The sequence below is a fragment of the Phyllobates terribilis genome, unplaced genomic scaffold (assembly GCF_046119375.1).
Source record: "Phyllobates terribilis strain yellow unplaced genomic scaffold, ASM4611937v1 Scaffold_7__3_contigs__length_470593459, whole genome shotgun sequence".
Taxonomy (NCBI): Eukaryota; Metazoa; Chordata; class Amphibia; order Anura; family Dendrobatidae; genus Phyllobates; species Phyllobates terribilis.
The window spans coordinates 368,166,349-368,190,047 of NW_027362767.1; the positions used below are offsets into that span (position 1 = coordinate 368,166,349).

Here is a 23,699-nt window from a genome sequence, read left to right on the forward strand (position 1 = left end):
TGGCAAACTTCAAACAGGCCTGGACATGTGCTGGCGTGAGCAGGGGGACCTTGCATGCCCTGCAGGATTTTAATCCATGACTGCTCTCTTCAGGTCATTGACCTGGTCCTCCCTTGTAGTTCTGGGCTGATTCGACCTCAGAATCATCCTTACCCCACGAGGCGAGATCTTGCATGAATCTCCAGACCGAGGAAGTTTCACAGTAATCTTGTTTGTTCCATTTTTTTTTTAATAATTGTGCCAACAGTTGTTTCCTTCTCACCAAGCTGCTTGCCTATTGTCCTGTAGCCCATCCTAGCCTTGTGCAGGTCTACTATTTTGTCCCTGGTGTCCTTAGCTCTTTGGTCTTGGCCATGGTGGAGAGGTTGGGGTGTGTGGACAGGTGTCTTTTATACAGGTAATGAGTTCAAAAAGGGGCAATTAATACAGGTAATGAGTGCCGCGTAGGAGGGCTTGTTAAAGAAAAACTAACAGGTCTGTGAGAGCTAGAATTCTTGTTGGCAGGCAGGTGATCAAATACTTATTTCATGCAATAAAATGCAATTTAATTATTTAAAAATCATACGTGATTTTCTGAATTATTTATTTTTTTTTAAGATTCTGTCTCACAGGTGAAGTGTACCTACGAAAAAAATTACAGAACTCTCCATTCTTTGTAGGTGCGAAAACTTGTCAAATCGGCAGTGTATCGAATACTTATTTTACCCACTGTATATATTATATAATATTTTATGTAGATAAGAGGGTTGTGGATCAGCACCACTTAACTTCTACTCACAATGGGTGCCAGGCCTCCAGACAAATGTCCAATCAGTTCCATAATATGAAGCATAGAAAGAAGGCAGCACTCCAATTCAAATGCAAAATTGAAAAAAAAAAGTGGATTTGTAAAGCCCAAATGTTAACGTTTTGGGTACAGAGTTTGCTGGGCGAGACGGGGGTCACTTTTCAATTTGAGACTGAGCGCCTCATACTGACCTCGTTCTGGCTCCCGTAGACTTACATTAAGAATTTATGACCTTTACTTCGGACTTCCACTTATTTACATATAAGAAAAGCGTTACTTTTTCTGAAATAAAGCATTGAAATGCTCAGCTCACCTTTATCTTTCCATGTAAACTGGCTGCTGATCACCCCCCATGAACAAGCAAAACGCTCGATCGTTGGGTAAAATAGTTTTGTGCCGCACAGAAGATCTTCACTCTCTGCTGTGCAAATCCTGTGTTAATTGCACTCTCACTGTCAAGAATTATGGTTTACTCATATTCTGCCTGTGTGAACAAGCATTTAAATGACCGCTGATCAGTGGAAGTTTACTGATCGGTGGTCGTATTGTGCTGCCAGTCAGTTTATGTAAACGGACCTTAGGACCCCCATTATTTACTTGTACAGAGTCTTCCCCTCCTCACTATATCACTCACATTAGATGATCCTGTTTGCTTTGTTACTGGCAACCTCCCATATATCAAAGATGGAATTTTAGAAAGCGAACCGAATAATAATAATAATAATCTCCCTTATATAGCGCTATTAATTGTACTGCGCTTTAGGCAGCATCACTGTCCCCATTGGGGCTCACAATCTACATTCCCTATCAGTAGGTCTTTGGAGTTTGGGAGGAAACCAGAGAACCCGGAGGAAACCCACACAAACACTGGGAGAACATACAAACTCCTTGCAGATCTTGTGCTTGGTGGGATTTGAGCCCAGGACCCCAGCGTCGCAAAGCTTCAGCATGCAGTGCATATAATTAATTATAATTTCCATTTATTTTGTATTTTTACAGCAAAGGGTATAAGAAATTGGTAAACCCTTGTTTTTTTTTTTTACATTGGTTAGCCATATCACTGTGCATTTTCACCATGTTAATGCTACACACCATTCCTTCTGTACAAAAGATAACTGGTTCTTGAGAAGAGTGTCAGTACGACGTTGCGCGCTCTCCTCCCCTCATATACATAGATGCCGGCAGCCCACGGACCTTCATTTATAGAATTGCATTATTTCCACAGAATCTGGAGTCCAGGCTGAAGGTCATCCTGCCAGAAGATATTGGAGGAGCCCTCATGGACGGCGTAGTATTGTGTCATCTTGCCAATCATATACGACCCCGTTCAGTTGCAAGTATTCACGTTCCATCACCAGCAGTGGTAAGGACTCGTGTTGTAGCGACTGTCAATTCCTTATTTACCCTCTCGCAACCCTGGGATTTTCCGTTTTTGCATTTTAGTTATTTGCTCCCCTTGTTCCCAGAGCCATAGCGTTTTTATCTTTCAATATGGCTGGGTGAGGGCTTATTTTTTGCACGCCGAGCTGAAGTTTTTATTGATACCATTTTGGGGTAGATTCAATGTTTTGATCGCCCGTTATTGACTTTTATTGCAATGTTGCAGCGAGCAAAAAACGTAATTCTGGCGTTTCGAATTTTTTTTTCTCGTTACGGCATTTACAGATCGGATTAATTCTTTTTTTTATATTGATCGGGCGATTCTGAACACGGCGATACCAAATATGCGTATGTGTTTTTTTTTTTTTTTTTTATTTTGAATGGGGCGAAAAGGGGGTGATTTAAACTTTTTTATATTTTTTTAATTTTTTTTTTCTTATTTTTAAAACATTTTTTTTCACTTTTTGCTTGCTTCTATAGTCTCCATAGGAGACTAGAAGCAGCACTTGTCTGATCGCCTCTATGTAGCAGAAATGGTCCTGTGCTATGAGCGCCGACCACTAGGTGGTGCTCATAGCGATCAGCTCATGACAACCACTGGGGTCTGCTGCAGACCCAGGGTTGTCATGCCCACTCATCAGTGACCTGCGATCACGTGACGGGGTCACCGATGGGCGGGGTAAGTGACGAGCTTCCGGCGCAGCAATGTTAAATGCTGCTATCAGAGATTGACAGCGGCATTTAACATGTTAACCCCTTCAGGACCCAGCCTATTTTGACCCTAAAGACCTTGGCATTTTTGTCAATTCTGACCAGTGTCCCTTTACGAAGTAAAAACTCTGGAACACTTCAACGGATCCTAGCGATTCTGAGATTGTTTTTTCGTGACATATTGGGCTTCATGTTAGTATTAAATTTAGGTCGATAATATTTGCGTTTATTTGTGAAAAAATCAAAAATATGGGAAAAAATTTGAAAATTTTGCAATTTTCAAATTTTGAATTTTTATTCTACTAAACCAGAGAGTGATGTGACACAAAATAGTTAATAAATAACATTTCCCACATGTCTACTTTACATCAGCACAATTTTGGAAAAAAAAAAAATTTTGGTAGGAAGTTTGAAGGGTTCAAAGTTCATCAGCAATTTATCTTTTTTCCAGCAAAATTTACAAAACCATTTTTTTAGGGACCACATCACATTTGAAGTCACTTTGAGAGGTCTTTATGACAGAAAACACCCAAAAGTGACACCATTCCAAAAACTGCACCCCTCAAGCTACTCAAAACTACATTCAAGAAGATTATTAACCCTTCAGGTGCATCACAGGAACTAAAGCCACAAGGAAGAATTTTCACATGGGTAACAGGATAAAATGCATCCTAAAATTTGTTGGTCAATTTCTCCTTAGTACACTGATACCTCATATGTGGTCATAAACCACTGTTTGGGCACACGGCAGGGCTCAGAAGGGAAGGAGCGCCATTTTACTTTTTGAATGGAAAATTAGCTCCAAAAGTCAAATTGCGCTCCTTCTCTTCTGAGCCCTGCCATGCGCCCAAACAGTGGTTTATGACCACATATGAGGTATCAGTGTACTCAGGAGAAATTTACCAATACATTTTAGGATGCATTTTATCCTGTTACCCATGTGAAAATTAAAAAATTTAGGCTAAAAGAAAATTTTTGTGAAAAAAAAAAAGTACTTTTTTGTTTTCACAGATCATTTTGTGAAGCACCTGGGGGTTCCAAGTGCTCACTATGCATCTAGATAGGTGCCTTGGGGGGTCTAGTTTCCAAAATGGGGTCACTTGTGGGGGAGCTCCACTGTTTAGGCACATTAGGGGCTCTCCAAACGCAACATGGTGTCCGCTAACAATTTGAGCCGATTTTACATTCAATTTGTTAGCGGACACCATGTCGCGTTTGGAGAGCCGCTGTGTGCCCAAACATTGGAGCTCCCCCACAAGTGACCCCATTTTGGAAACTAGACCCCCCAAGGCACCTATCTAGATGCATAGTGAGCACTTGGAACCCCCAGGTCCTTCACAAATTAATCCGTAAAAATAAGTGTTTTTTTTTTCCACTTTTTCATTTTTATGAATCAATTTGTGAAGCACCTGGGGGTTCCAAGTGCTCACTATGCATCTAGATAGGTGCCTTGGGGGGTCTAGTTTCCAAAATGGGGTCACTTGTGGGGGAGCTCCAATGTTTGGGCACACAGCGGCTCTCCAAATGCAACATGGTGTCCGCTAACAAATTGTCGGCTCAAATTGTTAGAAGACACCATGTTGCGTTTGGAGAGCCGCTGTGTGCCCAAACATTGGAGCTCCCCCACAAGTGACCCCATAATGGAAACTAGACCCCCCCAAGGCACCTATCTAGATGCATAGTGAGCACTTGGAACCCCCAGGTCCTTCACAAATTAATCCGTAAAAATAAGTGTTTTTTTTTTCCACTTTTTCATTTTTATGAATCAATTTGTGAAGCACCTGGGGGTTCCAAGTGCTCACTATGCATCTAGATAGGTGCCTTGGGGGGTCTAGTTTCCAAAATGGGGTCACTTGTTGGGGAGCTCCAATGTTTGGGCACACAGGGACTCTCCAAACACAACATGGTTCCAATTTGTTAGCGGACACCATTGTGTAGTGTATGTCAGGTTGGTGTGCGGTGTGGTATATTGTAGTGTATACACCACACACACACACCAACCTGACATAGCCTCCTAAGCTTAGTACGCCCTAGACTGGGATGAGTGGGACGGGCGGGACATTTTGTGTGCTGTGTGCGTGTGAAAAAAAAAAAAAATCGAAACTTTATTATAGTGTGAGTGTACTTTTGTGTGTGTGTGTGTGCTTGGTGTAACCTTCTGCAGTCACGTGTGGGGGCTGTCAGGCGTAGGGGGGGGCTGAAGAGATGGAGGAGCCAGCAGCTGCAGCAAGGGAGGTGATCACTGGGGCGGGGCAGGAGCCGGCAGCAGCAAGGGGGGTAGGAGGCCGGCAGCATCAGGGGGGGTGATTACTGGGGCAGAAAGGGGAGCAGGAGCCAGCAGCAGGGGGGTGATCACTGGGTTTGCGGGGGGGGATGATCACTGGGATGGGGGGGTGCACACTGGGGACAGGTGGGGGTGAACACTGGGGACAGGGGGGGGTGAACACTGGGGGGAGGGGGGGTGAACACTGGAGGGAGGGGTGATTATTGGGAGGTGGGGGGTGATATCACTGGGACTGGGGGATGGTGGGTTTGATCACAGGAGCAGGGCATTTACACTGAGCCTGCTGCTGCTGTGATCACAGTCCACCGGCTGTCAGAAGGAGAGCAGCAGCCGGTGGATGAAGACGTGGGAGAGGGAGCAGAGGGAGCGGACGTCGGGGTGCAGGTATGAAAGTGCAGGGGAGGTCGGGGGTGGAGGGGGGGGTCAGGGTGGAGTGGAGGGGGGGGTCGGGGGGGAGTGGGGGCAATACTACCTGATGCAGATCAGCGGCGGCAGCAGGCGATCAGCGGCGGCGGCAGCAGAGGGTCCACGGGGGGGCAGCAGCAGAGGGTCCACGGGGGGCAGCAGCAGAGGGTCCACAATGGCCGGCACACGATCCATGGACGGGTAGGAGCTGGGCAGTTGCGGCCATCATGAAAAACTCCCTCCACATCTGATTGGGGCTAGTATCCATATGACGCTAGCCCCCCAATCAGATCTGGGGGGAGGGGGGGGCAGAGGTGACACTCCCCCCAGCCAATGGCTGATGCTGTAAGCATCAGGCCATGCCCAGATTTAAATATTACACCAATTTTCATTGGTGAAATATTTAATTCATACCGATTAGCTGTTTCACTAAAAGTGAAAATGAAACAGCCAATCGGAGGGGTCCCAGGCACGGGGGGGTTAATCCACCCCCCGGGGGGTCGACTACAGGATGTCCAGTTGCAGTAGCAACTGTGAAACCTGAGCGACCCCGCTCGCAGGCGCTGCAGGGGCTCTTTCCCTCCATGTCACAGACGCTGTGACATGGGTCGGGAACGAACTGTTTTCCATGTCACAAACGGTGTGACACGGGTCGGAAAGGGGTTAACAGCCGCGGGTGGATCGCAATTCCACCTGCGGCTGCTGTGGGCACATGTCAGCTGTAATAATCAGCTGACATGTGCCCGGTTCAGTGCAGGCTCAGCGCTGAGCCCGCGCTGAACAGGTGGTTACTAATACGCCACAGGCTGTAAAGTGGTTAACCACAGATCACAAGCACTAAAAATGCAAAATCATCTATAGTACTCTGGTTCCGATTCAGTATTGAATGTTCAGTAATGTGTGCCTTTTTTGTCTTTTTTTCGGTGTTTATTTGTGCCATGTTCATCTTCTTTTTTTTTTTATGCTGTTTTTTTAAAATGTTCGCTCAATGTGAGCACAGTTTTTGTTTTCATAGAATCATAGAATGGTAGAGTTGGAAGGGACCTCCTGGGTCATCTGGTCCAACCCCCTGCTCAAAGCAGGATTCACTAGATCATCTCAGACAGATGTCTGTCCAGCCTTTGTTTGAAGACGTCCATTGAAGGGGAACTCACCACCTCTCGTGGCAGCCTGTTCCACTCATTAATCACCCTAACTGTCAAAAAGTTTTTTCTAATATCTAATCTGTGTCTCCTCCCATTTAGTTTCATCCCATTGCTTCTAGTCTTTCCTTGTGCAAATGAGAATAAAGATGATCCTTCTACAATGTGACATATTTGTAGACAGCTATTAAATCTCCTCTCAGTCTTCTTTTTTGCAAGCTAAACATTCCCAAATCCTGCAACCGTTCCTCATAGGACATGGTTTGCAGACCAGTCACCATTCTGGTCGCTCTTCTCTGAACTTGCTCCAGTTTGTCTATGTCTTTTTTAAAATGTGGTGCCCAAAACTGTACACAGTATTCCAGATGAGGTCTGACCAAAGAGGAGTAAAGACCGATAATGACTTCACGTGATCTAGACTGTATGCTTCTGTTAATACATCCCAGAATTGTATTTGCCTTTTTTGCTGCTGCATCACACTGTTGACTCATGTTTAGTCTATGATCTATTAGTATACCTAAGTCTTTTTCACATGTACTGTTGCTTAGCTCTATTCCTCCCATTCTGTATATGCTTTTTTCATTTTTATTGCCCAGATGTAGTACTTTGCATTTTTCCCTGTTAAAAACCATTCTGTTGGTTGCTGCCCACTGCTCCAGTTTATTTAGGTCTTTTTGAATCTTCTCTCTCTCTTCTCTAGTATTAGCTATCCCTCCTAGCTTTGTGTCATCAGCAAATTTAATCAGTTTACCCTCAATTCCTTCATCTAAATCATTGATAAAGATGTTGAACAATACAGGTCCCAGGACGGAGCCCTGTGGTACCCCACTTGAGACATTCATCCAGCTGGATGTGAAGCCATTTTCCACAAGTTTGCGGACAATTTATACTGTTTAAAAAGTGGCAAAAATGTTTACACCAGTGTACTTCAGTGCAAATTGTGCTACATTTTTGCAGAACATGCAATTTTTTTTTTTTGAGCAAAAAAAATAATAAAGGACATCTTTTTGATTTTGCACAAAATTCGTGAGCCACCTGCCCCATTTTGAAAATAAGAAATTACTATGCAAAAAGTATTAGAAATCACTAAAATGCTTGTGTAGATCTTGGCATTCCGCTTCCTTTGTCCGCAGCCCCTGCTATCCCTCCTTCCTGTGTTACGGATGGTGATTCTCCTATAATAGTGATTGCCAGAGCCGGTAGTTTCAGTAAGGTGTGTGTGGCTCAGTTAGGACTCTCCGGCCTCTCTTTTCTTCCTTCCTTCTTCTAATAACTGCAGATATGATTTCCCCACCGTTTTTGTATGCAATGCAGCAAATCCGGTGTCTTCTCAAAGCTGGCACCGGTGTCTTCAGGTCATGTAGAATTCTGGATAAAACTTTTCTTGCATAACGGATCCTCCTTCTGCTATTACGGTCAGCAAAAGTTGTTCTCTGGATTTTGCTGTTTTTTCCACTCGATAAGGAAATGTTTAGACCCTATTTAGAATTTTCTTTTTAAATACTTTTCTTGAATATTTGATGGACGTGAAGCTTTTAATCTTGGTCTTTTTATGTTTGCAGTGACCTTAAAAGAGATGACCTTCCTCTACATGTACATCCAAGTTACTATGTGGGCATGAACCACTTACTGTCACTGTACTGGTTGTTCTGAACCTAAGACTTTGATCTAAGACCTAAGGATGCACCAAAAGACTTAGCCACCCTCCTATCATAATCATTTGTGTTCTTATACATGGTGACCTAGCAGAGCTCTTTTTTTGGTCGCTTGCTTGACTGTTGTATGTGCTCAGACCCCGAGGACGGAGCGTGATAATGCGCATTTGCCTCCTGTGCCATCTACAGGGATTAACCATCAGGAGGAAGAAAAAGTCTTATCTCTGTTCTTAAAGAGAACCTGTCAGCAGGATTTAGCTATGTAAACTACAAGCAGGGCCATATTAGTGCTGTGATACCGATTAAAATGATACGCGTGGTTCAGAAATCCGTTTTGTGGTTCTTGTGGAATGAGTGTTTAAAGTTTTACTGTAATCATGTCCTCGTGCATCGGGGCGGGAGGTCACCGATTGCACATGCGCTTAATTCTTAATCTGCGCATGCGCCACCCAGAGGACAAGTGCAATGTTTACGGTCTCCTCTTCTGTGCACCCCTGCACTAGTACCCTGGGCAAGGTGGGCGGCGTATGTGCAGATTGAGAATTGGTATAGACTTTTAGTTGTGAGCGCGCATGGGGAGACCTAATGTTTTTTGGAGACAAAATAAAGTACTACGCAGGTGCGATCAGTGACCGGTCATTCAAACAGGAGGCAGATAGCATTGCCAGAGCAACAATAAAAGACCCTGCACAGATTCCTGCCCCATAGCCCGCCCCGATGCACGAAGACATGATTGCAGCAAAACTTTAAACACTCATTCCACAAGAACCACAAAACGGATTTCTTCACCGCACAGATCATTTTAATCGGTGTTACAGCACTATTATAGCTCTGTATGTAGTTCACATAGCTAAATCCTGCTGACAGGTTCTCTTTAAATTCCTGAACTATGTGTTTATTATCATTTTATAACTACCATCATAATTTAAGGGACATCTCATCATCATAAATGGGTAAAAATGCTTGTAAAAATAGGCAACATTACAATCTACCTCTTATTAAAAATCCTCTGTCCTCAAGTACACGGGGAGTTTTAATTTTATTTTTTTTAGTTGCCAGATTGCTGCACCCCTCAGATTTTTGCAAAGACAAAGTTGTCTCTGCTTGCATCATTGGAGAAAGCACAGTTTGTGCAGCGGTGCAACAATGCTGCTGGTCTGAATGTCAATCTGGAACAAGGAGGAAGATGGGAAACAGGGGGCGGGGGCGTTCCCGAAGAGAGATCTTAAGACAATCCCTTCACTGGGAATAAATCTGCAAATGAGGAAAAAGAAAATACAGATCGGGTTTAATTGTCTCATCATAACATACAATTAATACATTTTTTGCTTTACAATGTAGGGAGCAGATGTCATATATGAAGACGTGCTTTTAGGATTTGTATTACTGCATTAACCTCTTCGGATGCAGCTGGAAATTATACTGAAAACTGTGAAGTCTCCAGGACTATTTCTAAATTACACTTGCCAAAATTGTATTTTATTTCAGGGATGTCCTTAGTGGATGTCCAGATTGACACAGGTCTTAAAAAAAAAAAAAAAAATAGAAACAAATCTTCAGAAATAATGAAAAATGTTCTTGGGCGTCTGCCACTGACCAGATTGAATTATTTAACTCTCTAATTGAATCCAGCATTGGTGCTGTGGAGAAAACCTTGTTACTCGTTCATTGTTGGACATGATTTTTTACTATCTTATAGATCTGTTAAATTCTTGTTACTGACTGTAGATGATTATGTCCTGGCGTACCAAGGACATAATTATGTCAAGCCAGAAAGGAGGGCATAATATAGCTTGTATTGTACTTTAGAGTGCGTTCATAGATGACAAAAATCTGTATGTGCAACATTCATATGTGTGTGTGACTTCACCTCGCATCTCACGCCTCTTCATTGTCCACATTATAAAATCTGCAGAAAATTCCTCCAATGGTTGGATGAGATTTGTTTACGTCTTGTCCACAGGGCTAATACTATATTTTGTAGGTTTACTGAGTGCGAATCTGCACAAAAATTTAACAGCAATTCCTCCCTGTGTGATCTGTCAGTACCCCTATTTGTAGTCTTCATTGATGGTGTTCATTATCTGTATGTATGTTGTCGTCGCCACATAATGTGAGACTTTGTGCCTGTTCCAAATTAAATTGTAAAATTCAAATACGTGCATGGAAGAGCCACGTCTGATACATTTGAGCAGGAGTGGACTAAGAGTAGCGAAGACCCGTGGCAGTTTAGAAGGAGCGACACACACACACACACACACACACACACACACACACACACACACACACACACACACACACACACACACACACACACGATGTATCAAATGTCACATGATCCCCCCCTGTGATAGATCATGGGATAGTTCACGTGAAATTAATTTGACACAATATTAATTATAATAATTTTTTTTAGGCTGTGTGCCCACTATGCGTTTTTTAAGCAATTCCGCTGCAGAAACGCTTAAACGCTTGGTAGAAGGTCTGCCATGCTCCCCAATGATAATCCGCATGTGTGTGCACACGCTGCGGAAATTTCCGCTGCGGGTTATCATTGCGGAAAAATCCGCAGCATTACCAATTATTTTGCGGAAGCTCGGCGTTTTCGCCGCCATTGACTTGCATTGGAACACATGGATTCCGCATCACTGCATCTGTACATGCAGAATCCATGCGTTTCAATGTGCGGATGGTACCCGGGTTTGGAGAAGAGACTCTCCTCCAGACCCAGGTACCATAGTACCTGTACAAAAACGAATAAAATAAAAAATAAATATCATACTTACCTTCTGTTAGCCCCCGGTGTCTTTATCCGATGCGTCCTGGCTTGCCGGCAGCTCACGATGGTCTGAAAAGGACCTGCCGTGACGTCATTTAGTCATGTGACGGGTCACGCGACCGCTGACGTCGGCAGGCCATCAGAAGGTAATTATATATTTATTTTTTACCATTCTTTTACAGTCACACTATATAAATCCATGCCGGTTGCATGGATTTATATAGTGTGACCAAGTTGTCAAGCACTTTCCAAGTGATGCTAAAATCGCTTGGAAAGCGCTTGTCAACCCGCATGTAGAAATGCATGTGAAGAACGCTTCACATCCGCATGTCCCTGGCAGGAAAAACGCATGTGAAATCCGCATGCGTTTTTTCTGCCAGGGAGATGCAGAAACGCTCAAAAGAAATCCGGAGCATTTCTGCATCGTGGGCACATAGCCTTACATTAATTGTATGACTCAATATTGAGCACACGTAGCCATCTATGCACAGCGGGTGGCCGCACGGCGCCATCTATGCACAGCGGGTGGCCGCACGGCGCCATCTATGCACAGCGGGAGGCCGCACGGTGCCATCTATGCACAGCGGGATGCCACACGGCGCTATCTATACACAGCGGGAGGCCGCACGTAGCCATCTATACACAGCGGGAGGCCGCACGGCACCATCTATACACAGCAGAGGGGCCGCACGGCACCATCTATACACAGCGGGAGGCCGCACGTAGCCATCTATACACAGCGGGAGGCCGCACGTAGCCATCTATACACAGCGGGGGGGGCCGCACGTAGCCATCTATACACAGCGGGGGGGCCGCACGGCGCCATCTATACACAGCGGGGGGGCCGCACGGCGCCATCTATACACAGCGGGGGGGCCGCACGGCGCCATCTATACACAGCGGGGGGGGCCGCACGGCGCCATCTATACACAGCGGGGGGGGCCGCACGGCGCCATCTATACACAGCGGGGGGGGCCGCACGGCGCCATCTATACACAGCGGGGGGGGCCGCACGGCGCCATCTATACACAGCGGGGGGGGCCGCACGGCGCCATCTATACACAGCGGGGGGGGGGGGCCGCACGGCGCCTCCTCCAAAGACAGCTGGGGGGGCCGCACGGCGCCTCCTCCAAAGACAGCTGGGGGGCCGCACGCAGTCACGCACACACAAACCTATACAGACCTATACATATAAACAGACATCACACAATGATATCTGCCTGCACACAGTCCATTCCTCCTGCTCCTCTCCGGTGCAGCACTGCAGGCCAGGCGCGCACTGCGTGACTTCACAGCTAGGAGACACGGCCGCGCACAGGGCCGTGTCTCCTAGCAGTGATGCGGCCGGGCCAGCACAGGGAAGTTAACAGCTGCAGTGCTGGTCCGGCCGGAGAAGAAGCAGCGTCCGTGCGCCACTGCTGGGGGAGCGGTCCGGGGGCCCCCCCCGCCACTGTCTGCCAGTATGTGCCGCGGCGCCGCACATATAATGATGGCAATCTGGCCATAGAGGCCCCGGGCTTTAGTCCAGATTGCCCTCATTATAATCCGCCTATGCATTTGAGCAGATCTGGGTTTTATTACACAATAGGTCACTTATATAGGTTATTAATAGTCATACATGGTAACAATATAATTTGCTCTGCTTTTCTCTACGTATGTCTTGACATTAGCATACATACATCTCATTGGCTAAAGGTAATTCTGTCTACAACCAGCTTTTGGATTTTAGGAATCTCTCACTTTCTACCTTCATTTCACCCATTCAAAGGAATGGCGCAAAATTGCATCAAAATACTAAATAAAAAAAAACATACTTGTTATAGAGTTTTTACTGCCAACACTTTATTACACTATTTGCAGCAAATTTTTCTGCACCAAAAACTAAACGTATGCTCACGTTCTTGGGAGTCCATTTTTACGTGGCCTATTCCCGGCTGTAGACACACACAGAAAATCTATTATAGTGGTGGCATGATGTATGACTTTTTCTGAAATCCCATTTACACATTGCTGAGAAAATCCATGTTTCACGGTGTTTCGGGGTATTGCCCCTCGTCAGTGCAAAGTATGAGATCTGATTTGGCTAGGTGAGAGGCTAACAATGGGATCCTAAGGGGTAAGGTTTCTCCTTGTGGAGAGTGACAAGCCAGGTCTGGCATGCCAGTATGAGGAGACTTAAACACCTTGCATGCTCTTTTATTCTGGTTTGGCTTTTATCCTAAGTCATGTGATAAGGCTCGTTAATAGGTCGACATTGACTTGTAAGATTGCTCCTTCCGAAAGGTGGCGCTAGAGTTCAAGTCCTCTTCCTCTGAAGAGACCATTTCCATATTCAATTTCCCAAAGGAGCATGCAAGGCGTTTGTCTCCTCATACTGGCATGCCAGGCCTGGCTTGTCACTCTCCACAAGGAGAAACGTCACCCCTTAGATTCCCTGCAAAGGGTTAAAATGTTTGGCAAAGCTGCATGCTTTCTACTGGTGTTTCTGCTGTGGAAATGTCCTGTGGGATGGACAACTGTGGTGGTGGATAACGCATCACTTCAAGACCAAAATGTTCTTGTCTGATGTTTGCATATACCTTGTTGAGGTTTAGCAAGAAGCCGATGGGTGGTGATTGCAAAAATGTGACAGTTGTGTCCATATGCCCACCTCTTCCTCTTTGAGGGAGAAAGGTTGAACTTGGAGGACCCAGGTCTTTATTCAACCTACGTAACTATGTTTTCCTCTGTAATCACCATAATAGAAACAGGAATCATGGATCCAGTCTGATACGTGTCAGATCTTCTGTTCTTTTTTTTTCAGCCTAAACTAAGCATGGCAAAATGCAGGCGTAATGTAGAAAACTTTCTTGAGGCATGTAAGAAACTCGGCGTTCCACAGGTGAGTTGAATGCTTTACATTCCTACCTACGGGGGTTCCTAGATGTGACGGAAGTTCTCAGATTTGTAGTAAATCATCTCTTCCGGTTATGTCTTCCAGGACAGGCTATGTTTACCCCACCATATCTTGGAAGAGAGGGGACTGGTGAAAGTTGGGGTCACAGTACAAGCACTATTAGAACTTCCCTTATTGAGAACTTCCCAGCTTTCTTCAGTGTGACCTGCCGTGGAAAGCCTAGTATGCCAAGCACTGACCTTCTTCAGGCTCATCCTGTAGCCTCAGTAGTGGATTTACTGGCAAGACTTATCCTTTATGTTAGCCCTGACATGTGAACTGCGCACAGCTACTGTCCCCTCACTGAATATACTGAATAACAGTGAAGGGGTTGTTTTTTTTATTTTTTTTATATATTTTTAATTTCTAAACTTGTTTTTATTGATGTTTTTACTTGTGAAATTCCACTGACTGCACATCTGTGAATGTGTGTGTGGATGTATATTCATAGACACACAGCCTCGCTAGGTTTAGTAACATGGGCAATGCAAATGTCAAGATGGGTGGGTTGTCCATCGTGCACAAAACATTGGCAGAGGTCTTTAGACTGGGTTTTAAAAAACATAAGATGTGATACTCTGCCTCGCTGTCACCAATCTCTGGGGAGGCAGGACACTTTTTTTGGTGTCGATATTAGCAATGATTGGATGAGCATCAGATGGGAGGTGTGGAGAATTATTTTTTTTTAACTGTTCTGAGCTCTTTGCCAACCTCCTCTTCCCCTCCAAAAAAATCTAAATTGTCTGCTGGACAACCCCTTTAAAGATATCTTGATCGACTTTACTCCCGGCACAGCTTTTCCCAGTGCTGGATGTGGTCATTTGCGGAACTGTCAACTTTATAGTGGCTGGGTACTGCACATCCTCACGTGTCCATATTCGGAAGAGTGGATCTGCAGTACCCTCTGTGGCCACTATATTGTTGATGGCGCTGTGCTGTTCCGCTTCGTCACTTATCTATTCCCGGCCAGATTTGATCGGCGGTGTCAATGAGAGAGGCCATCAATATAGAAGTACTGGAGAACCCCATTATCTCCTTCTCTTGCAGACAGTCTCCGGACTAACTGCGTTAGGTAATTTCTGGCTTTGGACATGCAGCTGAAATAAATGGTGGCATCTCCCTAGCATGCACACATTGCAGGTATGTGTGTATCTTGGATGTATACTCGATGACTAGAGCAGCGTAGTCATCCTACACCTTGTTTCCGCTTGTCCTGCCAGCAATACTATTCCACATCACAGCTGAGGTCTTACAAATGGTTGTGACCAAGGTCATTTGACTTTGCATCGTCATGGACTATATCCGGCCTTGTGTGACATGTTACCTTGCAGCTGAAGTTACTGAGGACCCACTGGAAGGGTTATGCTAGAATAGATTAGTATAACGGATAGACCAGACGAGAGTCATGTCACAAGTGTTCTGGCAGCTGCTCAGTCATTCCCAGCAACACCATTGTGCATTGCAGAAAAGCTTGTGGCTCTAATGAAGTCTCATCAACCTGATGAGTAAGGACGCCCGAAGCTAAAAAAGAAAGTAAATGCCCACCTCTTTAACACCCACGTTGTTTGGATGGTTTATGCCCTTTTTCTCCCATAATCCTGTCCTCTGTGATAGTAAGAGGTTGGCAATGATGTCTTCTATTCTGGCCAATGCAAGATAATGTGGGCAAAGTACACCCTGCTTTACTGTGCCAGTACTGAATGCTGGTGACTGCTTGTAATGATGTACCAGTGCAGTGTCCATCAGGCCAGACAGCAGGACTCTTCAGAAGGCTGGCTCCACCCCTATGACTCTTTACCAATCGTTAGAATACAGTGTGTGCTAATTCGAAAATACTTGTTATGCTATATTTTTTTTTTTTTTTTTTTTACCTTGCTTGGGTTGGTGGCGGCTTGGGGTTTTAACCCTTCTCACAGGTTATCTGTAATATATCTTTATAGCATCTGGAATTCTTTCTAACACAGTTTTCTAAAACCTGTCTAGAGATGTTAAATAAATAAAAAAATAACATTCTAGCTACCTGCAGCCACCACCAGGGGGAGCTGAGAAGCTTTTCACTGTATACAGACATACTATTGAGTTCAATGTATGGGCAGTTTAGTGTAAGCTCCTCACTTCCCTCTAGTGGTGGCTGGAGGCAAAGGGAATTTGTCAAAAATATTTTGCCACCCAATCTGAGAGCAGCATAATATAGAGAATGAGACCCCGATTCTGGCAATGTGTCACTTACTGGGCTGCTTGATATAGATAGTCCTCCATATTCATGAGCTCTGTATAACCCTGCCCCTACCACTGATTGGCAGATTTCTGTGTGCACTGGCAGAAAGCTGCCAATCAGTGGTGTGGGCGGGGTTATACAGAGCTCAGTATTCAGAGCACTGCTAGATCTGCAGCAGAGAAAACAGTGATTTTATCCAAACTGCAACAAGCAGCCAAATAAGTGACACATTGCTGGAATCAGGGTCTCTGCTCCTACATCTCAGATTGGATGACATAAAAATTTAGAAGGGTTCCCTTTAAGCTGGCTATGGTGTAGATTTGGAGATCTGTGTTTGAAATAAAATAATAAATCTGCTACAAAGATGTATTAATAAAATGCACAGAATTCATATAGGATACAAATGGTATTTAGGAGTGGGCATTCCTCTTTAAACACGACTGTTGCTGTAACACATTTTAGTTCTTGTTGTTTTCTGGCCGCTATAATATAAACCAGTGGGATCCTTTTTTAGATATTGGATTATTTATTCTAGTAATTTATAGTTTGTTGTTTTTTTGGCATCCCGGTATTTTCATTTTGTGACTGCTCCAAGATGATACTGACTTTTTTTTAACTTTTTTTTTTTTTTTGGTTTTAGATTTGTATATATATTTGTAATTTTTTTTTGTTTTTTAAATGCTTATTTTTATAGTCTGAGTTGGTGCCAAAACTACTTCTTCTTTAAGTTGTAGACTGTTTACATGTGAAGTGCCTGTGTTACTGACGTCATAGATGCAGGGCGGAGGCGTCGTGATGTCAGTTCTGTTACGTTCACACAGTGAACAGGGTTTCACGTATTTATTTTGATGACTTTTTACGTTTATGACTATGGTATTGTACTGTTACTTTACGTAGTGATCACTGGGTTGAGATTGTAAATACTTTTTATTCATTCGGGGCTACAATTGTGTCGGCACAATGAGCCTTTTCAGGGTATAGGACTCCTCATCGCTGGAAGTGCAGCAGAAGTGTGTAAGTATGTATGTAGAAGTACAGCTGGCAAAACCCACAGTTCAATGTCAGTTTTCTTAAAATAAGCCTATTATGTATTTTGTTTTTGTTGTTGTTAAATTAGGCATTTATTATGGATATAGTCGGCTATGGTTGAGTTTTTTCTTGATTTCCAAATCACAATTTTATAATTGCAATTAAAACATTTTGTGTACAATAGTGTGTTTTTTTTCTAATGAACTAGAATCCTATTATGTCTATTATTTAGTGCCATAGTTTTTCTATTAACCAATCCAGTGTCAGACGGGGGTGCCAAGGGCCCACCAGTAACCATCTCCAGGGCCCCACTTTTCAGCTACATGCAAATGTGACCATATCCTGAATCAGAAATTTATATAACCATGAACTGGGTAGATTGTTAAATGAATAAGATGCCGCCATTGTCTGTACATAGTGAATCAAGTAAATTGTGCCAAGTTCTGCTCCTATAAGAGAGTGGTGGCCCGCCGGAGGATTCTCCGGTGGGCCAGTCCGAGCCTGAATGAATCTATACACATTACCCGTACCCGAGGGTAAGTAACTGGGTTTTTCATCACCTGACCTAAATTTAAAATTAAATTTCACATTTGACAAAACGATACGTTTGAAACGTGAATGGAAAGTTGAGTAACTTTGCAGCAAGTTGCTTTACGGAATCTGTATCCATGTTACTTTGTCGTCGTCTCCATTCATACACCGAGGTGCTTTTACTATTCAATCACAATTCAGATTTTTTTAACGTGATTTTATTTCCAAACCAATAACGCAACAGCTTAGTTCTCAGTATATAACACTTCTGTTATATCCCACAATGCACTGCTCTCGGGTACCGGCGGTCTGTTAGGCCGAACAGCTAATATTCAAAATTTAAAAATTGATACAAGATGAGTAAAGAGAATAATTTACAAAGATACTCCGCTTTTTATGTAGAAGTAAAACATCCTTGACAAGTGGAGCTTTCCTTTACTTTGCATTTTGTAAGTTTGCGATCCACTATTTAGTATGTTAAAACCTAGTGCTGTTCTTTCCTAGAAGTAAAAGAACGAAGAGTTTACCCACAAGAGCCACACCATTAACCGGTTTAAAAAGAGCATCCATCAGGTGAGAGATGAGATGTTTGTGTACTCCAGGCTATCTTCCCAGTTATATACTTCAAGTCTGTGCACAAAGTGGAGCTTAAGAAATATGGATTCTACTACTGTATGTGATTATAATTAAGTTTGCACTAATCTTGTAAGTTATCACCTATCTATGGGTGCTGATTGCTGGCAATTCAACCAGTTGTTAGCCCGCCAATTCAGAGAACAGGACTCTGCAGAGCCTCGTCTGAATTCTGCTCCGATGGAGCGCGCGCGCCACCTCTGCTCCGATGGAGCGCGCGCGCCACCTCTGCTCCGATGGAGCGCGCGCGCCACCTCTGCTCCGATGGAGCGCGCGCGCCACCTCTGCTCCATTCATGGTATGTGGAAGTACTGTACTCCTATATTTCTAACAGTTCCATAGATGATGAATTTTGGGTGTAGGTGCACATGCTTGACTCGCCTATACCCCGGGATCAAGTGGGGGTACCAGCGATTAGGAAGTCCTCCCCTACCTTGGTGCAATCCATTTAGGTTGTGATTATAAAGTTATTGCAGTAGACTTTGGTTTGAAGTTGTCTTTTGCTTTAATAGTGGACTCGAGGATGGCTAGTAAGTAGTTTGTGGGTTACGGTAGTGAAGTCAAAATGACAGGGTATCCATTTACACTTACTAGGAGAAATGATCTCACGCAGAGTTGTTCCTCGGAAATCTTTGAGCAGTCTCTTTAGACACTACTGATTGTGCCAAATCAAATAGTTACCTAATCTTCTACCCAGAAGTTGGTCTCGACATGTAATCTGGTGATTTGTAGTTAATTCATTAAATGGAAAGGCAACACCGTGCTCTGATTTTTGATGGTGGATGGGTTTTAATGTTGCGTGTACTTGAGAGGATAGTTTTTACTGGAAACATTACTTGGCAGGTTTTCATTTTCCCTGCAGCTAATTACCCAGCACATGGGCTGTCTGTGGAATACTCGCCGTTCTGGTCTCCAGGTCTAAACATGCTCCCTGCGGTGTCTTCATGATGAGGTTTGAGGGACTTTACAGTGTGTTATTGGGAATTTGTCATCAGCGTATATATATTTTTTATATTAAACTCTATAGTAAAAAAAAAAAAAAAAAAAAAAAAAAAAAAATCTGCAGTTTCACACAAACTACTAGGTCTGAAACTAGAACCCTATTTCCTGTTTTTTACGTGGACATTAAATAAAATCTGGACCAAATCAGTCTATTGCTCTTATTTATTTTATGTTTGTATAAAGTGGGAATGCTTTGATCAGGATAAAGGTCTTTGTGAAAAGAGGGCGAGGAGATGAGCGGTGAGATCATCTCTACTATATATAGAGGCATTCTCCTTCATTGTAATCATGTCTGTGATGATAAAGAGACTCCTGAAAAGTCATGTGTACAAAACATGAAGTGTGATTCTAGTAGAAGGCCTACTGGTCAGTATGAAAATTAATACTATTTTTTTTTTTTTTTTATTATTATTATTTCTGTATGTGATCTGGAAATTTGAGAAAAAAAAACATGTTTAGAAAAATAAATTTCACATAAAAAACTTAAACAATAGTCCATTTTCTCACAACAAAAATTTTATGAGGAAAAAAATAATATAAAATATAGATTTAACTTTTACTTCTACCCCTCTCTTCCTCCTCCCGCTTTAATCTCTTTATGAAGCTCTCAAGTGACAAACAGGTGGTTTAAAGGGGTTGTCCACTACTAGGACACCCCCTTTTTGATCTAGATAAAATAATAAAGCCTATACTCGCCTCCCATGCCAGCGCCGTTCTAGCTATGTCGGCACTCGCGGTCCCGGGGCTCCCGTGTGGTTGTTTTGCCGTGTGGCCCCGGCGCCCAATCAGCGCTGGCATTACTGGCCCCTCCATCTCTCAAATTGAGCATGTAGAGTAAGTCCGGTCTGCCGCTGATCTGACTTTCTGTTCATGTTCAATTTGTCCAAAGGTGGGGCCAGTGACGCCAGCACTGATTGGGAGCCGGGCACCATGTGTCACGACAACGCAACGAGAACCCCGGAACCACGAGTGCTGGATCGGTGCCAGCATGGAAGGAGAGTATAAGCTTTATTTTATCGGGGCCAAGCGTAGGGTATGAGAAGGGGTTGTCCAATTAGTGGACAACTTCTTTAAGCTACAGTAAAATATTTTTCCTCCTGATTCCTTAAAATAACACTGTAAAATATTAGATCCTTGTAAAAACTCAATGTACTGATTTTTTTTTTTCAAACTTTATTAACCCCACATTCTGCCACAACATGGCATCAACAGCACAGGTATTTAACATGGCCTTGACCCAAACGCTCAAGTCTGTGGAAATGTGTCACAATGTACAGTCATATAAGTGTAGCATAATCTTTATCTTTGTGATTATTTACATGATCCCGAATATGAGATGAGGTTTAGAAAGCCATAAAGAGGAGTGATTTTACCAAATTTTAAAACGTACACCCTGGTAACATAAAATACTCTGAGAAAGTCCAACATCAAGTTACATTTCAAGAAAGGTTCTGACTCATGCTAAACTGCAAAAAGTAGGTTATTGTGACCCATTAATGTGTGTGTGTGTGTGTGTGTGTGTGTGTGTGTGGAGAGAGAGAGAGATAGATAATGATATATGGATAGGTAGATAATAGATATATGGATAGGTAGATAATAGATATATGATAGAAAGATAGAGCTAGATATATATATACACACGCACACATATATACACACACCCTCCCCTTGGCACCCTTGAAATTGTTCCAGATTTCTCCCACACAGTTATTGCACTTACACATGTGTTGTTATACACATCTTTATTTCCTTTTGTGTGTTGAAACAATACAAAAAAAACCTAAAGAAATGAAGGCAAATTCAACATAATTTCACACAACCCCAAATAGCTTTAGATCATCCAGCTCCCTGGGAAAGGAGGCAAAACTATTCTGCATAGTTTTTGCATTTAGAAATGTTATCACCACCTCTGACCCATAGAGCTTTTTCCAGGTAATACATAAGGAACTTGTACTTGTTCCAAATTGATTATCATCGTTTGCTCTGTTATCTAGGGAAATGCTCTCTGTTCTAACAATACATTTGCTGAGCAGACCTTTGTCTAGGTTCCTAGGAATGAGGGGAATAGGACCAAGAGAAAATGTACAATCTGTAACCTCGCAGATGCACTGCCTGGATTTCTCCACAAGGCATTCTCATTGTTTTCATCATTCTTGGGCACTCTGGTTATCAACATTTCCTAAATAGTAAAATTACTTAGAAATTTGCAGAGTTGTCTTTTTCTTTTTAGCTGTTCCTAGAAACTGAAGCGAAAGCTGTGTTTTTTTTTTTCTTGTTTCTCTTTAAGTCCCTTTCTGTTTTAATCCATGATACTTGCACACGTTTCAACATAATTGCAATTTCTACTACAAAAAAATACATATAACTGCATGAAGAAAAAAATGTTAACTGACATGAAATGACACATTATTTTTAACTGCAGATATAATAAAATATTAAATATTAAGTGGCGTTTAAATCCTGTGAAGCTGGCTTACTGAAGCTGAAGCTACACTGACAATTGAAAATTACCTTTTTATTCTCCCTGCTGCCATTTCCTCAAGTTATCGGGGCGGTGCAGAGAGCGGTTGGTCACTGCTCACTGTACCGTGATCACTCCTTGGCACTTGGACAGCCGGTTCTGCTCATACATGTTACAGAGCAGGCTGGCAGAGTGCTAGAGAGGTGATGACAGCATGCTCAACTTATAGCGACTGGTCAGTGTAACCACTCTAGACACAATCCCAGTGACTGGAAACAGGCGGCTGCAGGGAGAATAAAAAATCATTTTCTCCTTTTAGCTGCTGCTCCAATAAGCCAGCCGCACAGGATTTAAGCACCATTTACCTGCAGGTTACCTCTATATCTGCAGATAAATGGCGTTTCTCAAGATGACAAGTTCCCTTTAAAGCAGTTGTCTCCTCCTACACCACCACTTTTTTATGGGTCCAGCTTTATAATCCATCGACGATCCGCTGTAGTAAGCTAGACATTTTGCCTGCCTCTGTCAATGCAGGGAAAATTGTAGTATTCCACGGTAAACATGCACATGAATGAGCTTAAGCTGCTACTTTTTAGCAAGAAACTTACATCTGTGATGTTCATATTCCCCCTTAGTGAGGCCTCACATTTAAGAGTTAATGTAGTTGGCAGACTTAATGAAGTGCCAAGTACTGGGCCGGAAATTGGGGCATGAAACATATGCCGCCCTCCTCATTTTAATGTAATGGATGAGAAATATGGTGGTTCAGAATCCGTGCTGCCAAAGGTGGTTTTGTCCTGATGAAGAGGTTTGAAAACTTTGAAACGCGTTGATTAAATAAACCGCATTCATGCTTCATCTTTGTGTATGACCATTCTTTTGGACCTTCGTCGGCACAGAGTCTGAACCACCGTATTCTTCACCCATTACATTGTATCCTATTAGTGGTCCTGCAGCTGCCCTTACATGCCTCTATAGGAGTTGCGACTGTCACTACTGGGTGAGCGCAGCTCTAATCTTCTATACCACTTTGTTACCGGATAAGACCCTATTTTGTGCTTTTTGTCTCTCCAGTTGTCCTATCTGATTTCCCTGCTCATTTTAGGGAATTCAGCAGAACCTGATACAATATATGACATACTTCTACATTTCTCAGATAAGAGCTACATAGGAATCCTCTTTCTGAGGCAGTAAGGGACTGAATTCTTTTGGCTCTTACATTGAGTCCCTCTGCATCAGCCAGTTCAGCAGTGGTATGGGGTCGTCAAACTCTGGCATGAGTATGTCCAGGTGGTAGGTTATTGTAAAAATCTGGTTGGTCATAAATGGACAGTACGATCTGTCATTGCCTTGTAAAATGTTCTGTTTATTGACACCATATTGTGTATTCTCCCTATTCTGATGAAACAGTAATTAGTGACGACCAAGCTTAATTATCTTTTTATAAACTTGTAGAGAGATTGGCGTTTTGTGTTGGTGGCTGTGACGGCCATTTTTTACGTTAGTCACAACAGGCAGTTAAGCCATGTTGTTTGTCATCCCGTTCAATTTATAACTGGGGTGAATTGTGAATTCTGTGCCCCTGTGACTTTCCAAGTTTCATAAAATACTTTATAGAATAATATGTGGTACCGTCAGTCACTTGCCTAGTAGACCAGGTATTGGTGCCTGCCTCCAGTAGGCCGACAATGATGCACAGCAGAGCACCCAGTGACACCACCTGTATCATACTCAACTAGCTATTGAA

General features: G+C 43.2%; 1 protein-coding gene across 3 annotated transcripts in view; it reads left to right on the plus strand.

Moving 5' to 3' along the window:
- Positions 1-19,548, plus strand: part of LRCH2 (leucine rich repeats and calponin homology domain containing 2) — a 90,093-nt gene extending 70,545 nt beyond the window's left edge. For all 3 annotated transcript variants that reach the window (XM_073641352.1, XM_073641353.1, XM_073641354.1), the window contains 3 exons: positions 2,013-2,150; positions 13,947-14,024; positions 14,124-19,548. In XM_073641352.1, coding sequence (XP_073497453.1) covers positions 2,013-2,150; positions 13,947-14,024; positions 14,124-14,243 — 336 coding nt within the window. In that variant the 3' untranslated portion in view covers positions 14,244-19,548. The remainder of the gene's footprint in view (positions 1-2,012; positions 2,151-13,946; positions 14,025-14,123) is intronic.
- Positions 19,549-23,699: the final 4,151 nt, after the last annotated feature.